Genomic DNA, 24,957 nt, shown 5'->3' with positions numbered 1-24,957 from the left:
ATGTATATATATATACATATATGTATATATATATATATGTATTAGAAGAATTAAGGTACTCAGAAATTTGGATGGTTTTATATTTATTAATATGTCACATGTTTTTATAAATCATATATTAGCGCTTGCGTCCACTCTAGTGGAGTTGTCAGATTGAACTTTTTCTGGAATTTTGTCACTTTTTATTGTATTATTGAGTGTGTAGGGGTGGAGAGAGATATAAGATAGTACAAGAGGGTGAGGAATGGGGAGAAAGTGAGAGAGAGTGTGTGTGTGTGCTTTTGTATCTGAAAGGAGTGTCAATGGAAAAGAGAAGGAAGAGAGAAAGAAGAAAAAATGTGTTGACATCTTTGCAGCTTTTCAGTGCTTTCAATAGAAAATGATTCTTGGCTTATAGAAATGGCAAACCCAGGTGGCCACTTCATCATCATCATCATCGTTTAACGTCCGTTCTCCATGCTAGCATGGGTTGGACGGTTTGACCGGGGATCTGGGAAGCCAGAAGGCTGCACCAGGCTCCGGTCTTATCTGGCAATGTTTCTACAGCTGGATGCCCTTCCTAACGCCAACCAATCCGCGAGTGTAGTGGGTGCTTTTTACGTGTCACCGAAGGGGGTAAAATGTTATTTTTCAAAAAATTGTCTGGATTTCTTTTTATCATTGTCTTGTGAGAGAGAGAGAGAGTGGGTGTCTGTGTATCTAAAAGGATATATGTATATGTATATATATATGTATAATAATTATTATTTGAGGGAATAAAATCCAAACTTACAAGGAAAAAATTCAATTTAAAAATACTAAATCAAATTTCACACAATATAATATGTATATATAAAAAATTAGAAAAAAACCACCTTTTATCAATTCAAAATGAACAATTAAATTACACCATCTAGAAAATTACATATAATAGAAATATTAAAATTAAAATACCAATAAAATGTCAATGATTAAGTAAATTGCAAAAAATAATAGTAAAAACATATATAATAGGTAGAATAACGACACGTGTTTCGTGGTTATATTTAAGAAATGATTATAGTAGTAGAGAAATCACTTCAATATAAATATAGTCACACATCAGGTTAAAAATAAACTAGAACAATAAAATAATTAATAAATATACTTTATATATATATATATATATCATCATCATCATCGTATAACGTCCGCTCTCCATGCTAGCATGGGTTGGACGGTTCAACTGGGGTCTGGGAAGCCAGAAGGCTGCACCAGGCCCAATCTGATTTGGCAGTGTTTCTACAGCTGGATGCCCTTCCTAACGCCAACCACTCCATGAGTGTAGTGGGTGCTTTTTACGTGCCAGACAAGTCTGGCAAATGGCCACGAGCGGATGGTGCTTTTTACGTGCCTAGTTGAGGCTGGCAACGGCCACGATCAGATGGTGCTTTTTATGTGCCACCGGTACGGAGGCCAGTCAGGGTGGCGCTATATATACATATATATACTTATACGTACATATATATATATAAATATATATATGTATATATATATAAAATTAAATAAAATACACAAAGCTAGTACAAGTCATTAAATTGTAATCAAAATAAGAAATGGTTCAAATATAGACTCATGTCTGAAAACCTTGTGAAATACTTAGATTGTTGAAAAAAATCTATAATGCCGCCCCTGGAAAGGATCTTTATATCCACCTCATATAACTATTTTTTTAAACACCCAAGGGAAATAACCCAAATCACCTGCACTTACAGTTGTTAGTTTTTTTGTGAAGCAATCAATATTTGGTTCTCACGATCAGCGGACCTAATTCTGCATTTCACGACTCACAGTTTTCAACTGCTGTACCTTATTATTGCACTTTCTTGATGCATGTACACTTTCAATGCCCATAACTCCGATAATTCTGCATTTTTCCAGTTAAACATTTCTTATGGCAATACATAAATTTTTGAATCCAGATTTCCTAGGACTTAGTTCTCCATTTCATTACTCACAGTTTTGATACCTTGAATGCTTAAAATTCTTAAAAAATGAAACCAAACTTCCACACCACAATCAATTGGGGCACCCTGTATCACTTATACGTATTTTACAAATCGTAATCTTTATTGCTTATTTATACTTCATATAATATTTTCATGAAGCTAATTGAGCCATCAAATTTATAAGTATTTTACTGGTTCAATTACTTTGAATACTGATTTTTCTGTGTCCAATTTCTAATTTTTGCAGACAATATCACTTTTATACTTTATTTGATACATGAGTAGAAGTCATGTCTGGAAACCTTGTGTCATACTTAGATTGTTGAAAAAAAAAAATCGATAATAGGGCCCCTCCAATGGATCCTTCTATCTACTACATATTACTAATATTTTAGCCGACCTAATTCTGCATTTCACTACTCAGTTTTGAACTGCTAAACATTATTATTGCACTTCCTTGATTTGAATCTTAAACATTAAAGGCTTCATACATTTCTATACATACATACTTTTTTGAATGCCCATTACTCCAATAATTCTGCATTTTTATAGTTACACTTTTTCCATGACAGAAGATGAATTTTTTTATTCCACAACTTATTTGTAGTGGCTTCATGCAGGCATAGCATGGATTCGATCCTTGATTGCCAAATTTCACTTAACAGTTCAACAATAGTTTTTCTGTGAATGACAGCAGTTATACATTTCCCAGATGCCTTAGCTAAGCAGAATAATGTCTTTTGTTTTGCTTGTTGTTTTCTAAATTCCAACTATATATATATATATATGAGCTACAAGTGAATTAATGTGAGTAAAATTACATTTAGTTCAGTAATAGCGAAACAATTGTCCCAAAATAATCTGTATTTTTGTTATTTTTATTTGCCCTGTTCGTTTGAGCTAACAATCGTACTGACTTTCATGGGAAACATTTATTTTGTGGTTGAAACCTATTGGATCTATTTCTAGTGCAAGAGTGAGCCACATAGTGACCACTCTCTTATATTTATGTATAAAATGTTATTAAAATCCAGGTTTCTTTGCACTGGCCACTTGGTGTTGAATGGGTATACTATTAAATTAGTATCTAATTCTCTCACCCTTATTAATTAATTATATATATATATATATATATATATATATATACTAGCATTAAAGACCCGTTGTTGCCGGGTCATATTGCTAGTGCATGTATATATGTGTACATATTACATGTACATCTATATATATACATCTACACATAAAATACAAAATACAAAGTTATATCTTGATATGACTAGTGATAACAATACTCAAAATATATAACAGACTGGAATTGTAAGCCCGTCTCTTGTAATTTCGATCAATTGTATCTTGTCCTCTCTCTTGTATAGAAGTGTGGCTACAATCCAGCCTACCTCTACTTCCGGGGGGGCATTAAAAATTTTTTTCCGGGATGTCCTACGTCCTAGATATAAAGTTAAAAATAAAATATTTCCACTTTGCAAGTTTGAGTCGAGTACTCCCTTGCACACTCTGTAGACTCGAACCTTGTGGCGAATTTACCGCCTCTGACTAGATAACTTTCATAGTCGCACCAAGACACTTTTCGAAGGTGCTTTCCTCCATGTTATTTCTTTATTACCCACCAGGGGCTACGAAGAATGGCGGACATAACAAAACATGGGGGACATAGAACAATATGATTAAATTTATGAGCAAATGAATATTAAAATGAAAAAATGATAATATGAAAGCGATGCTAACGGCCCCCTCCGCCAGCATCGCTTACCTGTCCTTTTGTTTTCACTGTCACCTGAATGTTCATTCCCAATACGAAGACCATCCATATCCATTCTTACTCCGAAACTGTCCTCCATACTTTCCACGAATTCATCGCTCATTCTTGTATCTTTCACCTCCCAATTCTCCCTTTCACACCTCAACACAAACTCTATATTCTTCTTTTCCAGCACTGCATATCTGGTCCCATCCATTTCATACCATTCATACTCCTCCATTACCCTTGTAACTTCTTTCTGTTCAGTCACAATATAAATGTTTGGCCTGGGTTCGTTTTCAAACTCTTGTCTGTCTGTATTGTTATTTTTCTTTTGTTTTCTTGTTGGAGGGGAGCGGGTGGGTTCACTGTCTGCAGGGGAAGGGTGGGATTCAGAGGGTGCGGGTGGTGTTGGGGTGGGTTGGGGCTTCGCACAGTTTTTTTTTCTTTTTCTTCTTTTTTCTCTTTTTTCTTCTTCCTTCTTCCCACTCTTGTTGCATCTATCTCCTCTTCTTCTGTCGTTTCTTTTTCCGTTTGGTTTTCTTTGTTTCTTCCTCTTTTGGGGCTTCCGCGACGATTTCCTTTTCTTTTTCCTTGGTGGGGGAGGGCAGTAGGCTCTTATGTGACCCCTCTGGCCACTTGTAGCACCTGGGCGCCCTACCTCCACCCACACTCTCATAATAATATTCCCAGTTTTTTATACTGTCTGTAAGCTTTTCTATAACTTCCGCCTCCGTCTGTATGTTCATTTCTAGTGTGGCACCTCTCACGCCTTCATATTTCATAATGGATGGAGGATGTCCACTTTATCTTCATTTCCTTTGATAACCGCAGCCGTTATTAATTCGCCCTCTAGGTGTGGAGGTATTCCCACCACCCTAATTGTGGTGGTCCTTCTATTCAAATACGAGGGGAACAAGTAATCTTTTCTGTACTCACCACCTTGGCTGCTATATTCCTGGCTGCTTTCTCACTTTTAATTGTACCGTTATGGTTCCATATTCTAATCCTTTTGTCATGTACACAATTTCTTCTCCTGTCTGTTTGAGAGCCTCTTCAATTGCTTCCATGTTAATCACTTCCATTTTTTCTACCTCCATTCATAAATACTTTATATTTAATGGTTCTACGATGGAACCAGTCCCCGCGCCCTGCTGAGCAGCAGCTCGACCTCTCCGTTCTCGACCTCCTTCATGAACTCCTGGAAGCCCGACAACTTAGCCAGGTCTATCTCTTTTTCTGTTTGACTTCTTCGTTATACCTGCGTAGGTGCTTTCCATTTTTTCCCACCGCCAACTCCTCCTCAGATGTCGACGAATTTTCAGAGAAATTTCCCTCTTCCATCTCATCCGTTTGGTAGAGGCAGCTCATAGTCGCCTCAGACCGAAAAATGGCCTCCCGAACAGAAAATGTGCGACGCACAGAACCAGTGCGACGCGAAACCGCACCAACCGACGTTCCAATTCCGCAACAACCACAATTCACTTTTTGTTCTTTTTTCCTTTTTAACCGAATTTTACAGAGCGCAAAAAACACACCCGTTCAATCTTCTCTTTTCTCTACATTGTATACTTTATAGACAATAGTCTTTTCTTTAATTTAATTTTTATTATCCATCTGGACTATTCTATTCTGCATGCTAATTTTATTTTAATAATTATTCCCATTCATGTGAAACCACTTATTCAAGTTCAAATCATTGATGCAATTTTATACCAATTGCTATTTTTACTTTTTTTTTTATGTTACGATTATTATACTTTAGTTTGATTTTAATTATTACTTACTTCTACATATATTCAATTGTTATTATTATTTTTATTGTTAAAGTGAAGTATCTGACATAAAATAGAGAAATGTTTTTTGTTTCACTTTTAACACGTAATACTGAAATAGTGGAGAAGATATGATATGTGTTATGGGCTCGCTCTAGGCAAGAAGTTGAACATTTTTTTTTGCCATGAAACTACATGGACCCTAAGTAAGGCATGTGTAAAATTTGAATGAAATTGGTTGTGTAGTTCTCAAGTTTTAGGGAATCGTAGTGGAGAAGATATGATATCGCTGTGGGCTCACCCTAGGCAAAAAGTTAACATTTTTTTTGCCAATGACACTCCCTGGATCATAAGTAAGGCATGTGTAAAATTTGAATGAAATTGGTTGTGTAGTTCTCAAGTTTTAGGGAAACACACAGACACACATTCTCAGTTTTATATATATAAAGATATATATATATATACACATGTATGTATGTATATATATGCATATATATATTTCCTTCCTTGGACACAAAACTCTGCTTGCGAAGACCTTTTGAGGCAAGTGAAATCAAAATCGAACCAAATTCGACAATTGGCACCTATGCCAACCTCCCTTCATTGGACACTAAGCTCTGCTTGCGAAGTTTTGTTGCAAGTGAAATCGAAATTGAACCAAAATTCGATGACTGGTACCTGTGCCAATGGAGCGCTAATAGCTCCGTCCGAGTGGGATCAATGCATGATTGTTACCAGCGTCACCTCATTGGCACTTGTGTCGGTGGCACATGAACAAAACATTTGAGCGAGGTCATTGCCAATGCCGCTGGAATGACTCTTGTGCTGGTGGCACGTAAAAAAACCATTTCGAGCGTGGCCATTGCTAGTACCGTCAGACTGGCCCTCGTGCAGGTGGCACGTAAAAGCACCCACTACACTCTCGGAGTGGTTGGCATTAGGAAGGGCATCCAGCTGTAGAAACTCTGCCAGATCAGATTGGAGCCTGGCACAGCCATCTTGTTCGCCATTTCTCAGTCAAATCGTCCAACCCGTGCTAGCATAGAAAGCGGATTTTTAAGGATGATGATGATATATATATATATATATATATATATATATATATATATATATTGTGTGGTGTGTGTGTGTGTATATATATGTGTGTGTGTGTGTGTGTGTGTATATATATGTGTGTGTGTGTGTGTGTGTGTATATATGTGTGTGTGTGTGTGTGTGTGTATATATATATGTGTGTGTGTGTGTGTGTGTATATATATGTGTGTGTGTGTGTGTGTGTATATATATGTGTGTGTTGTGTGTGTGTGTGTATATATGTGTGTGTGTGTGTGTGTGTTATATATGTGTGTGTGTGTGTTGTGTATATATATGTGTATATATATGTGTGTGGTGTGTGTGTATATATATGTGTATATATATGTGTGTGTGTGTGTGTATATATATGTGTATATATATATGTGTGTGTGTGTGTATATATATGTGTATATATGTGTGTGTGTGTGTGTATATATTGTGTATATATATGTGTGTTGTGTGTGTGTGTATATATATGTGTATATATATATGTGTGTGTGTGTGTATATATATGTGTATATATATATGTGTGTGTGTGTGTATATATATGTGTATATATATATATGTGTGTATGTGTATATATATATAATGTGTATGTATATATATATATATAAATATAAAAAAAATATATATGTATAAATATTAAAATATATATATGTATATATACATATGTATGTATGTATATAAATATATATATATATATATGCATGTACGTATATACATATATGTATATATACATGTATGTATATATATATATATGCATGTATGTATATACATATATATATATATGCATGTATGTATATACATATATATATGTATATATATATTCTCGTCACATGACCATACCAGCGCAGCCGTCTCTCTTGCACACCACAACTGACACTTCTTAGGTTCAACTTTTCTCTCAAAGTACTTACACTCCGACGATTATGAACACTGACATTACACATCCATCGGAGCATACTGGCTTCATTTCTTGCAAGCTTACGCATATCCTCAGCTGTCACGGCCCATGTTTCACTACCATGTAGCATGGCTGTACGTACACACGCATCATATAGTCTGCCTTTTACTCTTAGCGAGAGGCCTTTTGTCACCAGCAGGGGTAAGAGCTCTCTAAACTTTGCCCAGGCTATTCTTACTCTAGCAGTTACACTTTCAGCACACCCACCCCCGTACTGACTTGGTCTCCTAGGTAGCGGAAGCTATCAACTACTTCTAGTTTGTCTCCTGGAACGTAGTAGAAGTTGGTCTCTGCACATTTCCAGTGTTTATTTCTCTTGAGCATCTGCCACAGACAAAAACTATTTTCTTAGTTAGCCTTCCTTTGACATTGCTGCACCTCTTATGTGTCCATAGCTTACACTTGGTGCACCTTATAGAGTTTCTACCTACACCTTTTTACAGATCGAGCAGGGCCATCTACCTGAAGTCGTTTGTGGTGGTCCACCTTCCTACTTATTAGGACTTTGGTTTTGGCTAGGTTGATTCTAAGGCCCTTCGATTCTAATCCTTGTTTCCACACCTGAAACTTCTCCTCCAGTTCTGATAGTGACTCAGCAATTAGAGCAAGGTCATCAGCATATAGGAGCTCCCAGGGGCATCCTGTCTTAAATCTTCCGTTATTGCCTGGAGGACTATGATAAATAGGAGGGGGCTGAGGACTGAACCTTGGTGGACCCCAACCTCTACCCGGAATTCTTCACTGTACTCGTTGCCAACCCTCACCTTACTAGCTGCGTCTCTGTACATGGCTCGCACAGCTCTCCCTAACCATTCATCTATCCCTAGTTTCCTCATTGACCACCAGATAAGGGATCGGGGAACCCTGTCAAAGGCTTTCTCTAAGTCAACAAAGCCAGGTACAAGGGCTTACCTTTGGCTAGGTATTTCTCCTGCAGCTGTCTTACCAGGAATATAGCATCAGTAGTACTTTTCCCTGGCACGAACCCAAACTGTATATCATCTAAGCTAACTCTCTCTCTAATTAACTGGGCTATAACCCTCTCCGTAACCTTCATTACCTGATCCAACAGCTTGATGCCCCTGTAGTTATTTGTATCTAGGGCATCGCCTTTACCTTTGTAGCAGTTGACTATTATGCTGCTACACCAGTCATTGGGTATGACTCCTTCCTGTATCACCTGTTAACTATACGGGTGACTATGCTTATAGCCGACACTACCAGATATTTTGAGCATCTCTGCAGTAATTCCTGATGGGCCTGGGGCTTTCCCTGTCTTCATGCTTCTAATTGCCTTAGCTACCACGGAACTATCAACTCGGATAGCTGGTCCCTCTGTTGGGTCAACATTCGGCAGACTCTCTTTATCCCATTCATTTTCCTCATTCAGCAACCTTTCATAGTGGCGTCTCCAAGCTTCTCTCTTTGCATCCTCATTTAGCGCAAGTGAGCCATCCTCCATGCGAACACATTTCTCTCCTACCACATCTCGATTCTCTCTCACACACTGTCTTGCAACACGAAATACCTCAAGTCTTTCATCCTCACGGCGCAGGACATTGCAAATTTTCTTTTATCTGCTTCCCCTCTGGCTAGATAGACCTGTCTCCTAGCTTCCCTTCTGGCAGTCTGATACACTTCCCTGCTAACCACCGTTCTTCCAGGCCTTCCAAGCCTGTTTCTTTTGTCTAATAGCCCTATCACAATATTGTTCCACCACCATGTTATTTTGGGTCTTAAGGGGACTTTGCACCAGCCACAGATCTGGTCAGCGGCTTTCAGCAGGTTGTCCCTCAGAAACGTCCAGTTGTCTTCTACCCCATGTGTAGCTATACCCCCTTCCACTTCGTCAAAGGCTTCAAGTAACATATCTCTAAATCTCTGTCCATTCACAGGGTCTTTAAGCTTCCAGACCCTTCTTCTCCATGTTGGTCGTCTTCTAGTCGCCCTCTTAGTCCTGATCCTAAAGTCACTAACTACCAGTCTATGTTGTGGGGTGCAACTAATGAAAATAGAAAACATTACATAGGGCAAAAAACGAAGATTTTTGATCGTGCAGTGATAGAATGGATTCAATAATGAAGAAGGGAAGATATGTCACTGAATAGTTTGTTGGTCATGAAACAAGCTGGAATATAGTATATAAAAAACTGAACATTGAAGGAGAATATCAATATTCAGAAGTGCCATGGTGTAAAATATCTGAAAATCAGTGGTGAAAAGGTTTCTGCTGATTATGAAGCTGTGGAAAATTATAAAGACGAATTTGCCAAGATCATATCTAATGAAAACCTTTCTCTTGAACAAATTTATAATGCTGATAAAACAGCTTTGTACAGGCGCTATGTGCCAAGAAAATCCTTAACAATGGCAGATGAGATAGCACCGACAGGTTTTAAGGATGCCAAGGAAAGGTTAACTATCCTTGGGTATTTTAATGCTGCAGGCACGCACAAGGTGAAGTCGGCAGACATTGGGAAAAGCCAACATCTGAGATGTCTGAATAGCATAGTTAATTTACCTGTGCATTATTACACAAAGAAGAAAGATTGGGTAATCCCGAAAATTATTTTCTGACTGGTTCAATAATTACTTTGTACCAATGGCATGAACTCATTGTAGGAAAGCTGGACTAGAAGAGGACTAAAATTCTATTGTTCCTGGACAACTGCTCTATTTGCCTCCCAATGTGACAACTATTTTACAGCCTTGTGACCAAGGAATTTACAAGCTGTGTGCTTGATGTAGTTAACAAGGATTAAGAAAGCAAGACTACCTGAAAGAGTTCCCTGTCAAGGATGCCATCTACGTAGTTGCAAATGCTTGGAATCATCACCATCATTGTCGTTTAACGTCCGCTTTCCATACTGGCATGGGTTGGATGAGGATTGGTGAGCCAGGAGGCTGCACCAGGCTCCAATCTGATCTGGCAAAGTTTCTACAGATGGATGCTCTTCCTAACGCCAACCACTCCAAGAGTATAGAGTGTGCTTTTACATGCCACCAGCATGAGAGCCAGTCAGGCAGTACTGGCAACAACCACGCTCAAAAGGTGTTTTTTACATGCCACCTGCATGGGAACCAATCCGGTGGCACTGGCAACGACCATGCTCGAATGTTGCTTTTCCATGCCACCAGCACGTGTCAGTAAGGTGACACTCACAACGATCACGCTTGAATGGTACTTTTTACGTGCCACTGGCACGGAGCCAGTTAGCAGCTCTGGCAATGATCACACTCAAATGGTGCTTTTAATGTTCCACTGGCACAGGAACAAATACCTGGCATAGAATATGGCCAATAATGATGTTTGATGATTTTGTATCGCTAATGAGAAGATACTAGAATTCGTAACTTATGCTAAAAGTTTATCGTGCAGGAGCATAAGTGATCTAGAAGAAGTGAACATTGAAGAAATGCCTAGCATTGACAATGACGCATCTGTTGTGCATTCTTGAGTGATGGGGAAATTGCTGAAATGGTGTTAATATGGATAAGAATGAAGACAGTAGCGATGATGATACAGAGAACACAGGCGAAAAAATTCCTATACACAATATGGTGAAAATATGGCCTAGAACAATGTGTATTTATCAGTGAGCAGCAGATTATGGGAGTTTACTCAGAGACATTGCTTAGACAAAACCTTTGTTAATGAAACAGATGACACTTGAAGAAGTCTTTAAAAATGCCCTCTCGTCAAGCTAATTCATCACTTCAGAATCCTGTTCTGGCTCATCATTGGAAGTTTGCCTGCAACCTGACGACAACATTGGTGACACTGACAGACCCTGTTCTACAACTTAACTGCAGCTACACATTTAGCCTAGTTTAAACCAGTTTATGGCACTCACATATGATAAACTGTATGCCAGTTATGATCTTTCTTTATTCAAATTAGTGTAAATACCCATGTGTCTCTATCTACTGAAATATTATGGTAATGTATATACCTGTAGTTGTGAATCGTGTATTTTTGTTTTAAATTATCCCAATAAATGTATTTTGCTATTTATGATCTTAATTATCTCACTAATTAATTTACCATTATATTACCCTACAATTATTTATTTTTCCCACTGATTGTGAGTACATACACATGTGCTTTTGTTACCATAGTAGGACATCTGCTTTGATGTCGAATTTATAATCTGGGGCAGTTGGCTTTTGTTCTGAAGTCCAAAAGAATATGAAATTCGAAACACAACTGTCCCAAAGGGTTCCAGATAAAGGATTATGTAGCTGTATGTATATATCATCATCATCATCATCATCATTTAACGTCCATTTTCCATGCTGCATGAGTTGAATGGTCTGACAGGAGCTGACCACAGCCCATTACTGTTTTGGCATGGTTTCCATGGCTGGAAGCCCTTTCTAACAGCTAACACTACAACAAGGTTCTTTCTGTTTCCATCCACCAAAGCCACACACATGGCTTTGGTAAGCCTGAAGCTATGGAAGAAGACATTTGCCCAAGGTGTCATGCAGTGGGACTGAACCCGAACCATGTGATTGAGAAGCCAGACTCCTACCACACATCCATATTATTTAAATTATTTTAAAATAAATAATATAATAATTATTTCTACTCTAGGCACAAGGCTTTGAAGGTGGCCAATCAATTACATCGACCCCAGTATGCAACTGTTACTTTATTCATCAACCCTGAAAGGAGGAAAGGTAAAGTCGACCTCGGTGGAATTTGAACTCAGAACATAAAGACAGACGAAATGACGCTAAGCATTTCTCCCAGTGCGATAATAAATAATAATGATTTTTAAAAAAGGTACAGCTGCGGCTGTATGCTTCATGAAGCTTCCTTTCCAATCACATGATTCTGGGATCAATCTCACTGTGTGACATTTTGAGTAAATGTCTTTGTTCAGTGGACAGAAACTAAGCCTGCTGGGAATGGGTTTATGTATGTGTGTGTCTCTCTCTCTCTCGTGGAGGCATAATGGCCTAGTGGTTAGGGCAGCGAACTCGCGGTCGTAGGATCGCGGTTTTGATTACTAGACCGGGTGTTGTGAGTGTTTATTGAGTGAAAACACATGAAGCTCAACGAGGCTCTGGCTGGGAGTGGTGGCGACCCTACTGTACTCTTTCACCACAACTTTCTCTCACTTTTTTCTTCCTGTTTCTGTTGTACCTGTATTTCAAAGGGCCAACCTTGTCACACTCTGTGTCACGCTGAATCTCCCCAAGAACTACATTAAGGGTACATGTGCCTGTGGAGTGCTCAGCCACTTGCATGTTAATCTCATGAGCAAGCTGTTCTGTTGATTGGATCAACTGGAACGCTCGTCGTCATAACCGGCTGAAGATAGTTGTGTGCAAAAGTGCTACACCCTAGCAGTTGAGGGAACCTGTGGAAGAGGTAGACCCAGGAAAACCTGGGACGAGGTGGTGAAGCACGACCTTCGAACTTTAGGTCTCACCAAGGAAATGACTGAAGACCAAGTCCTATGGAAGTGTGCTGTGCATGAGAGGACCCGGCAGGACTAGTCAGGCCATATCCCGTGGCCCCTACCTGGGACGTAGTCGATCCACCTGTGCATACCTTCCTTCTTGTGACACTTGTGAAGACCTGCTGAGGCAAGTGAAAATCAATCAAAATAGATGAACATCAATGGAATTTGTATCTTTGTGGTACCAGTGCCTGTGGCACACAAGAAAACCATCCGAACGTGGCCGTAGCCAGTACCGCATCGACTGGCCTCCGTGCTGTGGGAACATAGTGGCACATAAAAACACCATCCGAAGACCCGGCAAGACTAGTCAGGTCATAACCCGTGGGCCCTACCTGGGACGTAGTCAGTCCACCTGTACATACCTTCCTTCTTGTGACACTTGTGAAGACCTGTTGAGGCAAGTGAAAATCAAAACAAATCAAAATAGATGAACATCAATGGAATTTGTATCTTTGTGGTACCAGTGCCGGTGGCACACAAGAATCCATCCGAACGTGGCCGTAGTCAGTACCGCTTGTGGTACCAGTGCCGGTGGCACACAAGAATCCATCCGAACATGGCCGTAGTCAGTACCGCATCACTGGCCATCGTGCTGTGGGCACATAACAAACACCATCCGGTCGTGGCTGTTCGCCAGCCTCATCTAGCACCTGTGTCGGTGGCACATAAAAAGTAGTCAGTACCGCTTGCGGTACCAGTGCCGGTGGCACACAAGAATCCATCCGAACATGGCCGTAGTCAGTACCGCATCACTGGCCATCGTGCTGTGGGCACATAACAAACACCATCCAGTCGTGGCCGTTCGCCAGCCTCATCTAGCACCTGTGTCGGTGGCACATAAAAACACCATCCGAAGACCCGGCAAGACTAGTCAGGCCATAAACCATGGCCCCTACCTGGGACGTAGTCAGTCCACCTGTGCATACCTTCCTCCTTGTGATACTTGTGAAGGCCTGTTGAGGCAAGTGAAAATCAAAATCAAAAAATCAAAACAAATCAAAATAGATGACATCAATGGAATTTGTATCTTTGTGGTACCAGTGCCGGTGGCACACAAGAGAAAACCATCCGAAAGTGGCCGTAGCCAGTACCGCATCGACTGGCCTCCGTGCTGTGGGCACATCCGAAAGTGGCCGTAGCCAGTACCGCATCGACTACTGGCCTCCGTGCTGTGGGCACATGACAAACACCATCCGATCGTGGCCGTTCGCCAGCCTCATCTAGCACCTGTGTCGGTGGCACATAAAAACACCATCCAAAGACCCGGCAAGACTAGTCAGGCCATAACCCATGGCCCCTACCTGGGACGTAGTCAGTCCACCTGTGCATACCTTCCTTCTTGTGACACTTGTGAAGACCTGTTGAGGCAAGTGAAAATCAAAATCAAAATCAAAACAAATCAAAATAGATGAACATCAATGGAATCTGTATCTTTGTGGTACCAGTGCCGGTGGCACACACTTGTGGTACCAGTGCGGTGGCACACAAGAGAACCATCTGAACGTGGCCGTAGCCAGTTCCGCATCGACCGGCCTCCGTGCTGTGGGCACGTAACAAACACCATCCGATCATGGCCGTTCGCCAGCCTCATCTGGCACCTGTGTCGGTGGCACATAAACACCCTTCCGAAGACCCGGCAAGACTAGTCAGTCCACCTGTGCATACCTTCCTTCTTGTGACACTTGTGAAGACCGGTTGAGGCAAGTGAAAATCAAATCAAATCAAATCAAATCAAAATAGACAAAATAGACAAAATAGATGAACATCAATGAATTTGTATCTTGTGGTACCAGTGCCTGTGGCACACAAGAAATCCATCAGTGCTGTAGTCAGTGCGGTGGGCACATGACAAACACCATCCGATCGTGGCCGTTCGCCAGCCTCATCTAGCACCTGTGTCGGTGGCACATAAAAACACCATCCGAAGACCCGGCAAGACTAGTCAGGCCATAACCATGGCCCCTACCTGGGACGTAGTCAGTCCACCTGTGCATACCTTCCTTCTTGTGACACTTGTGAAGACCTGTTGAGGCAAGTGAAAATCAAATCAAAACAAATCAAAATAGATGAACATCAATGGAATTTGTATCTTTGTGGTACCAGTGCCGGTGGCACGTGGCACACATAAAAACATCCGAACGTGGCCGTAGCCAGTACCGCATCGACTGGCCTCCATGCTGTGGGCACGTAACAAGCACCATCCGATCGTGGCCGTTTGCCAGCCTCATCTGGCACCTGTGTCGGTGGTACATAAAAACACCATCCGAGCGTGGCCGTCTGCCAGCCTCGTCTGGCACCTGTGTCGGTGCACACATAAAAACACCATCCGAGCGTGGCCGTTTGCCAGCCTCGTCTGGCACCTGTGTCGGTGGCACATAAAATCACCCACTACACTCTCGGAGTGGTTGGCGTTAGGAAGGGCATCCAGCTGTAGAAACACTGCCAGATCTGACTGGACTGGTGCAGCTTTCGGGCTCCCCAGACCCCAGTTGAACCGTCCAACCCATGCTAGCATGGAAAGCGGACGTTAAATGATGATGATGATGATGATATATATGCATGTATGTATATACATATATATATATGCATGTATGTATATACATATATATATATATGCATGTATGTATATACATATATATATATATGCATGTATGTATATACATATATATATATATGCATGTATGTATATACATATATATATGCATGTATGTATATACATATATATATGCATGTATGTATATACATATATATATATGCATGTATGTATATACATATATATATATATGCATGTATGTATATACATATATATATATATGCATGTATGTATATACATATATTTATATGCATGTATGTGTATATATACATATATTTATATGGATGTATGCATATATACATATATATGCATGTATGTATATATACATATATATATATATATGCATGTATGTATATATATTATATATATATATATATGTACATGCATATAGATATATATGTATGTGTATATATATTTGTGTATAGTTATGTGTATATATATACATATGCATGTATATATAAGTGGAGGTGCAATGGCCCATTAGTTAAGGCAATGGCCTCGCAGTCGTAGGATCGCAGTTTAGAGGCATTGTTGCTCATTTCTATTCCAAGATCAAGCACTGTATTTGATTCTGGGATTGTTGCTCCATTTACTCCAACATACTGATGTCATGATTCCTGAGCAGTGCTTAACTGGTGGCAGAGGGCCTGGAATTTACTTGCATTAAATTGCATGTTGTTATCCTCAGCCCATGTATAGATGGTATCTAGATCTTTCTGCAAGAGTGTAGCATCAAAGGTTTCCTTGACTGTGTGACTTTTGTGTCGTTGGCATAGCTGGTAAGCATGTCTGCCTCTGTCACTGATGGCATATCTGATAGGGCTACCATGAAAAGCAATGGCCCCAGCACAGTGCCCTGGGGCACTCCACTCACTATTAGTGTCTCTGTGGAGAGAGCTCCATTGGCTGCTACAGTTTGGCTCCTGTCTTTTAGGAAATCATGCAGCCACAGACCAAATCTGTGGCTGGTGCAAGTTCCTTCCTGACCTAGGGTAACATGGTGGGGGAACAACAATGTAAACAGTGCCATTAGAGCAAAGATACAAGTCTGGAATGCCTGGAAGAGGGGGTAGCAGGAGAATGTATCAGATAGCAAAAAGTGAAGGTAAGAGACAGGTATATGTAGCCAAGGAAGTAGGAGAAAAGAAGACGTTTGCTAATGTTCAGTGACATGAGGACCAGAGAACTGAAGTATTTTGGATTGCAAGACAGAGTAAGAGAGAAAACCATGATGTCATAGGAGAGAAATGTGTCCGCATGGATGATGGTGACCTTGCGTTTAATGATTCTGCAAAGAAAAAGGCTTGGCGAAGCCATTATGGAAACTGCTGAATGTGGAGAATGAATGGGAGGAGGAGAGTCTGCAAAAGGTTAACCCAGTTGAGGGACCAGCTATCCGAATCAACAGTACCTAGGTAGATAAATCAATTAAGGATATGAAGACAGGGAAAGCACCTGCCCCATCAGGATTCTTAAAATATTGGGTGGTGTGTGTTATAGTCTTGTCACCTGCATTGTAAATCAGGTAGTTCATGAAGGAATCATACCCAATGACTGGTGTGGCAGCTCCTTAGTCAACTGCTACAAGGGAAAAGGTGATGCTTTAGATAGAAATAACTACAGGGGTATCAAATTATTGCATCAGGTGATGAAAGTTACAGAGAGGGCCATAGCCCAACTAATTAGGGAGAGGGTTAGCATAGATGAGATGCCTAGGAATTATTGGGTACGTCAGCTAGTATATATATATATGTGTGTGTGTATATGTGTTGTGTTCTTGAGCAAGGCACTTTATTTCATGTTGCTCCAGTTCACTCAGCTGTAGAAATGAGTTGCGACGTCACAGATGCCAAGCTGTATCGGCCCCTTTGCCTTTCCCTTGGATAACATCGGTGACGTGGAGAGGGGAGGCCGGTATGCATGGGCGACTGCTGGTCTTCCATAAACAACCTTGCCCAGACTTGTGCCTCAGAGGGTAACTCTCTAGGTGCAAACCCATGGTCACTCATGACCGAAGGGGGTCTTTACCCTTACCCTTATTATTATATATATATATGTATATACTATTAATAGTAAAAGTGTGACAATAAAAAGAATGAATGAGTATATATGTTTATGCCTCGACAATGACACTCCGGTCTCACACCATTTTCACTCTACCGGTCACTCTTTACAACACCTGTCTGTGTTCAGATTGTCCTTGCACAGAGGCCATCCGGACTCCCGTTTGCGCCGTGAGCAGGGATTAATCTTTTCTCTTCACTCCTTTATGCCATTTGGACTCAACTCTCCTCCCCTCTTCATCTAACCTCCTCCCTTTGCCTCTCTCCCCCTCCCTCCTACTTCCTCCCACCCAACTCTCCTCTCTTGCCCCGACTCTTACTCCTCTTCACTCCTACATCTCTTCACCCCTACTCTTTTTCCCTCTTCTGTCTTTCTCTCTTCTCCCCCTCCCTCCTACATCCTCCCACCCAACTCTCCTCACTTGCCCTGACTCCTACTTCTCTCCACTCCTACTTCTCTTCACCCCTACTCTCTTTCCCTCTTCTCTCTTACTCTCTTTCTCTCTTACTCTCTTTCTTCTCTCCTTCCCTCTCTCCTCACATACCCACCTTCCCCTCCCCCATAAGCCCACCCACCCCCACACATTCCTACTCCACCTTCCCTATCCATCCCATCCCCCATCCTATCCCACATGCCCTCTCCCACATACCCCACCCCACCTTCTGCCTACCCACAAACCCCGACTCTACCCCAACCCTCAGCCGAACCCACACTCCACCTGTGCTTTCCCCACTCTTGCCTCTCCGACCTCCCAACAACATCACACCACACTACACCATACGACATTACACATCACATCACAACACACCACCCACACATCCATCCCCACATTTTCACACCTACACATACATACACACACATGTCCATACCATCAGCCCTCTTTCACATGCACACACACACACACCTTTGTGTTGGGGGTCCTCTTTACTTTGTTATCTCCTCTGCTTCTGGCCTCTCGTGTGTGACCCTTCTGTCCGAAGTCAGTCGCCATGATAGATCGTTAGCCACTACACACATTTTTTTCTCTCCTTGTTTTTTCTGTGTCCCTTTCTGTAGAAGAGCATAGGCTCGAAACATAAAAGACTTTTTCTATTCTTGAGTGTTATACTAATATATCTGTTTGTTTTGTACACCACCTGTCTTCATCTTTTTTTTTCGTAAACTCTCCCTATATATATATATATACTAGCAGCTAAGTCCGGTTTCACCCGGTCTATTTGGATGATGTGGTTGTGATCGTTTTCAGTTAGGCATAATCTATAACAGCATTTCTTAACCATATCATTTTGGGTCCCCTGTTTTGATTGGAGTTTCCAGGTGTATGAAAATTTTCTGACCACCCCACCCCTGACAGAAAACAGCTTCAGGAGTTGTGAAGAACGAATTTGTACGTAGTCTGTTTCTGAGCGCTGTTCTGTTGGACCTCTGTCTAATCATTAAAACATTGGGCGATCTTTCGATATGGGAACACACGGCTGTCACTAAAAACCACTTATAAACCACATGTGTTTATTTACATATTTGAAGATGATCGTTAGTTTCCGTAAACAAATTAAATTTTTTTAGTATGGGGTTCGGTGGAAAGGGGCTCTTTTGAAGTCGGCGTGAAAGTGAAAGTCACAGAGAGAGAGAGAGAGAGCAATTATATGAGTGAAGTTCTTTTGAAGTTGGCATGAAGCAGAAAAATTGATGTGCGTGTGTGTTTGACAGGGTGTATGAGACAGAATGTGTGGTGTGTGTGTATGTGAGAGAAAGAGAGAGATAACTGAAATTTTTTATTCACTTTTTGTAGTGAGTGAATGTGTGAGTGATTGACAGAAAAAGCAAGAGAGAGAGAGAGAGGGGTTGTGTATGTATGTATGTATGAATGGCTTCAGTGACATACACACACACACACAAGCACGCAGGTTGTTATGTATGTATATATATATATAATATATATATATATATATATATATATATATATATGTATCTATGTATGGCTGAGAGAGAGATAACTGAAATTTTATTATTCACTTTTTGTAGTGAGTGAATGTGTGAGTGACTGACAGAGAAAAGGAGAGAGAGAGGTTATGTATGAATGGCTTTGGCTGATCATCATCCTGTTGGTAGTGAAATGATATATGCCGGCTGTGTGAGCAACTGGTTGTTTTAATGGCGGGGGAATTCCATTATAAAAAGTTTTAATCGATTTTCTCGGTAACTATGGGGGCTTAGAAAAAATACAAACTGCATTCCAATCTATGCACCCGTCTCCCCCTGTGTGCCGTTTTTAACGTGAATCCACCCAGTCGTTTGGCTGTGAACCTCAAGACAAGAAAGAATACAACGATCACCCATGTCTAATTTATATTATAGAATATATGTGTGTGCGTTTATATGTATACAACCGCATGCCATACTTACAAATATGTGTGTGTGTGTTTATGAATGGTGTATATCTGCAAGTGTGATTGCTTTTTGTTTATTTTGCAATGCTTGTAAAGTTGGATACTTAAGGAAGATAGTATTTCACGGCTCGCTACTATTCCTATTATCAGGAGATTTTAAGAATTTTGCTTTAGTGAAATGTGAAACTAGTGTTCTACAAGATGGGGAAGTAAGCAAAATGGTGGCAGCAGTTTCAGTTCAGGCATTCTCTGGTGAACAATTGGAAATAACAACTTCATGCTGCCCCCTTCCTCCCATCCCCCACCCTATATAGAGTAATTATATTTAAAGTATTCTATACACTTGTTAATGGAAAGTCATTTGCTGTGGAAATTGTCTGAGGAGAAAAATACACCTTATAGATAGATAACATGTTTGAAACAAAACTACTATGCTGTGAATGGTCTCATTGGACTATAGAATCCATGTGTTTCTGCATTGTTACATTTCATCAGCTTTGGGCCTCAAATCTGTTGTTCACAGCCCATGAAGAACTGTTGAATTGATACTTAAATAGCAAATAGTTCCAGCAATAATAATTAATTTCAGCTTGACCAACCTTTGCACACATCAGCGAATGTATTATTTGCTGTTTAAATATAAGAATGGCTTTCTTTTATTGTTTGCGGGCTGTAAATGATGGATTCTGTATTTGTAGCTGTTGAAGCATCATAGTGTTGATATGCACATGGCCTATGGTATAAGCATGTCATTCATAGCCCAGTGAAATGTTTTCACACATATTGTTTATAAGGAAAATTTTATGCTCAAGACATTTTCTGCAGTGATGGTCTTTTCACATCCAAGTGTACATGCCTATATTTCAATCATGCACCTAGGCTTCTGTGTAGTTTCTATCTACCAATTCTAGTCATTTCATAAGGCATTGATTGGATTGAGGCTATTGTACAAGATTCTTGCCTAAGGTGTTGCAGTAGTTGGACTAAACCTGAGACTGCATAGTCAGTCGTAAAGTAAACTTTTTAACTATACAACCATGCTTACACCTGTGTGTGTTATGTATGAGTGTATATATTATATGTATACATGTATGCAAACAGACATGCACAAATATAGATATACATATATAGACATGTGTTTAAATTTGTGTGTGTGTGTGTGTAGATGTATATAGAATATGATTATATCCTTTTTGGAAAGGAAAGGAATTCATTATCTAGATGACTGCTATCTCAACAAGTACGATGCTTTCAGTGTTTATATATGTAGTTTTAAAAATATATTTCCTATTTATGCTTTTTATTATTTTCATCGTGACCAAATATAATTTTTCATAAAATACATTACTTTATGCTCTGAATGTGTTTATGTGGTATGTTAGGATTATTTTCTACACTTTAAACGAAGATAAATTTTTCATAATTTATTTTAAAGAATTAAAGAATCTTATTTGAATCGTGATTTTGTGAATTGTGAGAGCTCTAGGAAAAATTAAAATCAATCATAAAGTTTTTGTATATTTGAAGTTCTAAAAATTTCAACTAGATTTTCTCATTAGTTTCTATTTTAGAAATAAAATGTTTCATATTCTGTTATTGTTTACTTTGATTGGTACAGTTAATTAGTTTAGTTTGAGACTTTGTTTAAAGGATTACTATATTCTATAGCTGGATCAGATATAACTGTAGAAGTTAAATCTAAAATGTATTATTATCAAGATTTTGATAAATATATGAATTCGTAATTTCAGTTATAGCTCTGCAACTGTTTTTCAGTGCTTTATTCAAGGCTAATCTTTAAACATAGTTTTATACTTATATTAGTAATCTGTGTCTATTTGGTTTCATAGCCTATTCTTGAAACTGGGGGTTTGAACATTCTGGTCAAGCTGACCAACAGTGATGATTCCTTGCTCCGATTAAATGGTGTCTGGGGCTTAATGGTAAGTTATTTTTTCCATAAGCTTTTCAGAAGCGTGTGCACACACATGCATACACACACACACACATATACACTTATACATATATATACACACATACATATACATGCACAGACACATACACACATGCACACACACACACTCACACATACACACATTTACACACACATTTCTCTCTAGTTTGTAATTATATATTTTAATCTGACTTCACTGTGTTGATGTGGTTTAGACTGGTGTTCTTTTAAATAATTCTGTTGTAACTATTTTGCAATGAGCTAAAATGTATTTTATGATGGTTCAACTATAGTTTCCACAATGTTTAAAAATTACCTAAATATGAACCATACCAATATATTTTTAAATAAATCAAAATTCTTTATGTAATGTTCTATTCAAATGGAGATTTTTTATGATACCAGATATCAGTCAGATAAATTCATGATACCAGGCATTAATTGGTCAAGGTATCTATTAAAATGTAGTAAATCTTCATAGTTTAGTACTGGAATATAATTTTATTCATCAGTAATATTTTCTAGTTTGCCCCAACATCCTGCTATATGCTCAGTGGCAATATATTCTAATACTATGATGATTTATAATTCAGAACATGACTTTCCAAGTGAGTGACAAGATGAAACACCAGATCCTGGAATCATTACAGACAGAACAGTTATTCCGCTTGCTGTCTGACCCTGATCCTAATGTATTGCTCAAGACACTAGGACTTCTAAGGAATCTACTTTCTCCCAAAACAGTAAGTTGATTCAATCCCATATCTTTATCATCATAAGTAACAATATTGCCAAAATCATCTTCCAATATTATTTCATTGTCATATAGCTTTTTTCTTTCACTTCTTCTTGAAGCTTGTAATCAAAGGCTTTTCTTGCTGTAGGTTTTATGAATTTTAGGGAGAAATGTTGCTCTAACTTATCTTTTCATCTGCCTTATGATTGTGTTATATATCTATTGATCTGTATGAATTTGGAACGTGTAGTTGCAAAAGGCTATAAATATTCTGGTCCAGTTAACTAACAAAGTTATGCTATTACTACATATTAATTTATTGACTAATAACATTGAAAAACAAGAAGTAAAATTTTTTAAATTGTTGGCATCACTTTTTGACTAAATCAATTAGGCAAACACAATTTACTAACATTCAAAGCTGACAAATTAATGGCTTTTTATTCCCCTCTGTGAATTTGGAAACCATGGAAATGGGTTACAACCGCTTTGCAGTTTTTCTTTGTTTTTATTTATTTCCCAGTTGGTATGTGTGTATGTGTGTGTGAGAGAGAGAGAGAATGTGTGTGTGTGTTCATTTCATTTCATCCAACAAGGAAGGAGTTTCAGATATTGTTAAAAGGAAACTCTAAAATATGAATTCAAAATGGATCAATCAGTTCAATTTTTTATTTTTTGTTCTTATGTAGTTTGTACTGAAGTGCATTCTAAAATCATTCATCTGTTTGTGTTATCTAACATATTCAAGAAACAAGTTTTAAATTATTTGAAAATTTATTTAACTTGATATATTAAGTCCATCAACTTGCTAGTTTGCATTGAAATATTTGGGGTTTTTTTTTTGTTTCTTTTATTGTGATGGTGATGGTTCTATATATGTAAAATTTATAGATTAATTTTTGATGTATGTATTTTAACATCTGGCTTCTTACTAATTATTGAAGTGGGAGTGAGTTCTCCTTTTGTATGTGTCATCTGAGGCCAAGATTTACAACACTTACTTTAGCGTATTATGATGTTGAATTTATCACATTGTTTTTAAAAAGGTCAATACTTTTACAGTTGTACCCATGGTTTGCAATGCCAAACTTTGTCACCAGACCATCCAAAAATTTCCAGATACAGATATCTGCATATGGCTATCTTCTTCATTTCAGGGAATACAATCTCATAGCTTGTCTGGTGTATGGGGTGTCAGTCATTTTTGTGAAGGTCCTTTGGATTGCTTCCATTTCAGTAGTGAGCTTAACATATGAAGCAAACACAGCTGTATGCAATAGTTTAGGTAACTGTGAGAAAATGTATTCCTGAAAAAAAGCAGAACATTTTGTGTTTGCTCTGAATGTTCTTACAACCAGGTCTGTTGATATTCTGTACATTTAAGTTATTTTAATAATAATTTATATAAGCTTTAGGCTTATATAAATACCATTGTTATTATTTACAGGTTTGTAAAACCTGGCACCATATGACAAAACGATTTGCACCAAAAGTATATAGAAAGTTTGTTTACAAAAACAGCTATGAACTAAAATAGTTCTTAAATTTGACAGAAATAGGGAGGCTAGTTCGCTGGTGTAATGGTAACACACTTAGTTGTGTTAACAAAAGGATGTGGGTTTGAGTCTCATGCGAATAGGAAAGCCTACATTTTCTGTCAAAAGCTTATATGCCCCATTATTAGACTATTTTTCTTAGTCATGGCATGGTGAGGTTCATATAAATGCCATTATATATATATATATATATATATATACACACACATACACACCTCTCATCATTACCACCATTTAAACGTTTGGTTTGCAATGGTTACAAAGATAGACACATTCTCTCCAGCACTATCTGCTGCCAATACTTTTTGTCTTTTGTCATCTCCTCCATGAGGTCAACATCCTAAGTTTGGTCTTCATCATTTTGGAATGTCGGATGACTTCTTACGTGCCGCTTTTCCACAGGTTCCATCATCTTTGAAATCTCTACACTAATTTATACACAACTGATATCCTTCATATGCATTACATATCCTTATCAGTGCAGTTTTCTTTCTTGTACTCTACATCTGACTTCTCTCATATCTAGTTTTTCTCTCAGCTCATTTCTGCTCAGTTAATCAAATGCACTAACACTACTTTATCATTTCTTTCTAGCTTTTGCAAATCTGCATTCAAGGCCCATATCTCACTACCATGCATCACTGTAGTACA

At 39.0% G+C, this 24,957-nt stretch overlaps 1 protein-coding gene across 7 annotated transcripts in view; it reads left to right on the top strand.

Moving 5' to 3' along the window:
• LOC115229345 (armadillo repeat-containing protein 8) overlaps nt 1-24,957 on the top strand; it is a 79,767-nt gene that overhangs the window by 42,662 nt on the left and 12,148 nt on the right. For 3 of the 7 annotated variants that reach the window (XM_036512375.1, XM_036512373.1, XM_029799712.2), the window contains exons 14-15: nt 21,911-22,003; nt 22,608-22,757. The exons of 2 other annotated variants lie outside the window; for them this stretch is intronic. In XM_036512375.1, the coding sequence (XP_036368268.1) occupies nt 21,911-22,003; nt 22,608-22,757 (243 nt within the window). The remainder of the gene's footprint in view (nt 1-21,910; nt 22,004-22,607; nt 22,758-24,957) is intronic. 2 more of the 7 variants (XM_036512390.1, XM_036512383.1) reach the window with 1 other exon arrangement.

The sequence above is a fragment of the Octopus sinensis genome, linkage group LG2, assembly GCF_006345805.1.
Source record: "Octopus sinensis linkage group LG2, ASM634580v1, whole genome shotgun sequence".
Classification (NCBI taxonomy): domain Eukaryota; kingdom Metazoa; phylum Mollusca; class Cephalopoda; order Octopoda; family Octopodidae; genus Octopus; species Octopus sinensis.
The sequence above is the reverse complement of the archived record's forward strand: the minus strand, read 5'-3'. Positions and strand labels throughout refer to the sequence as shown.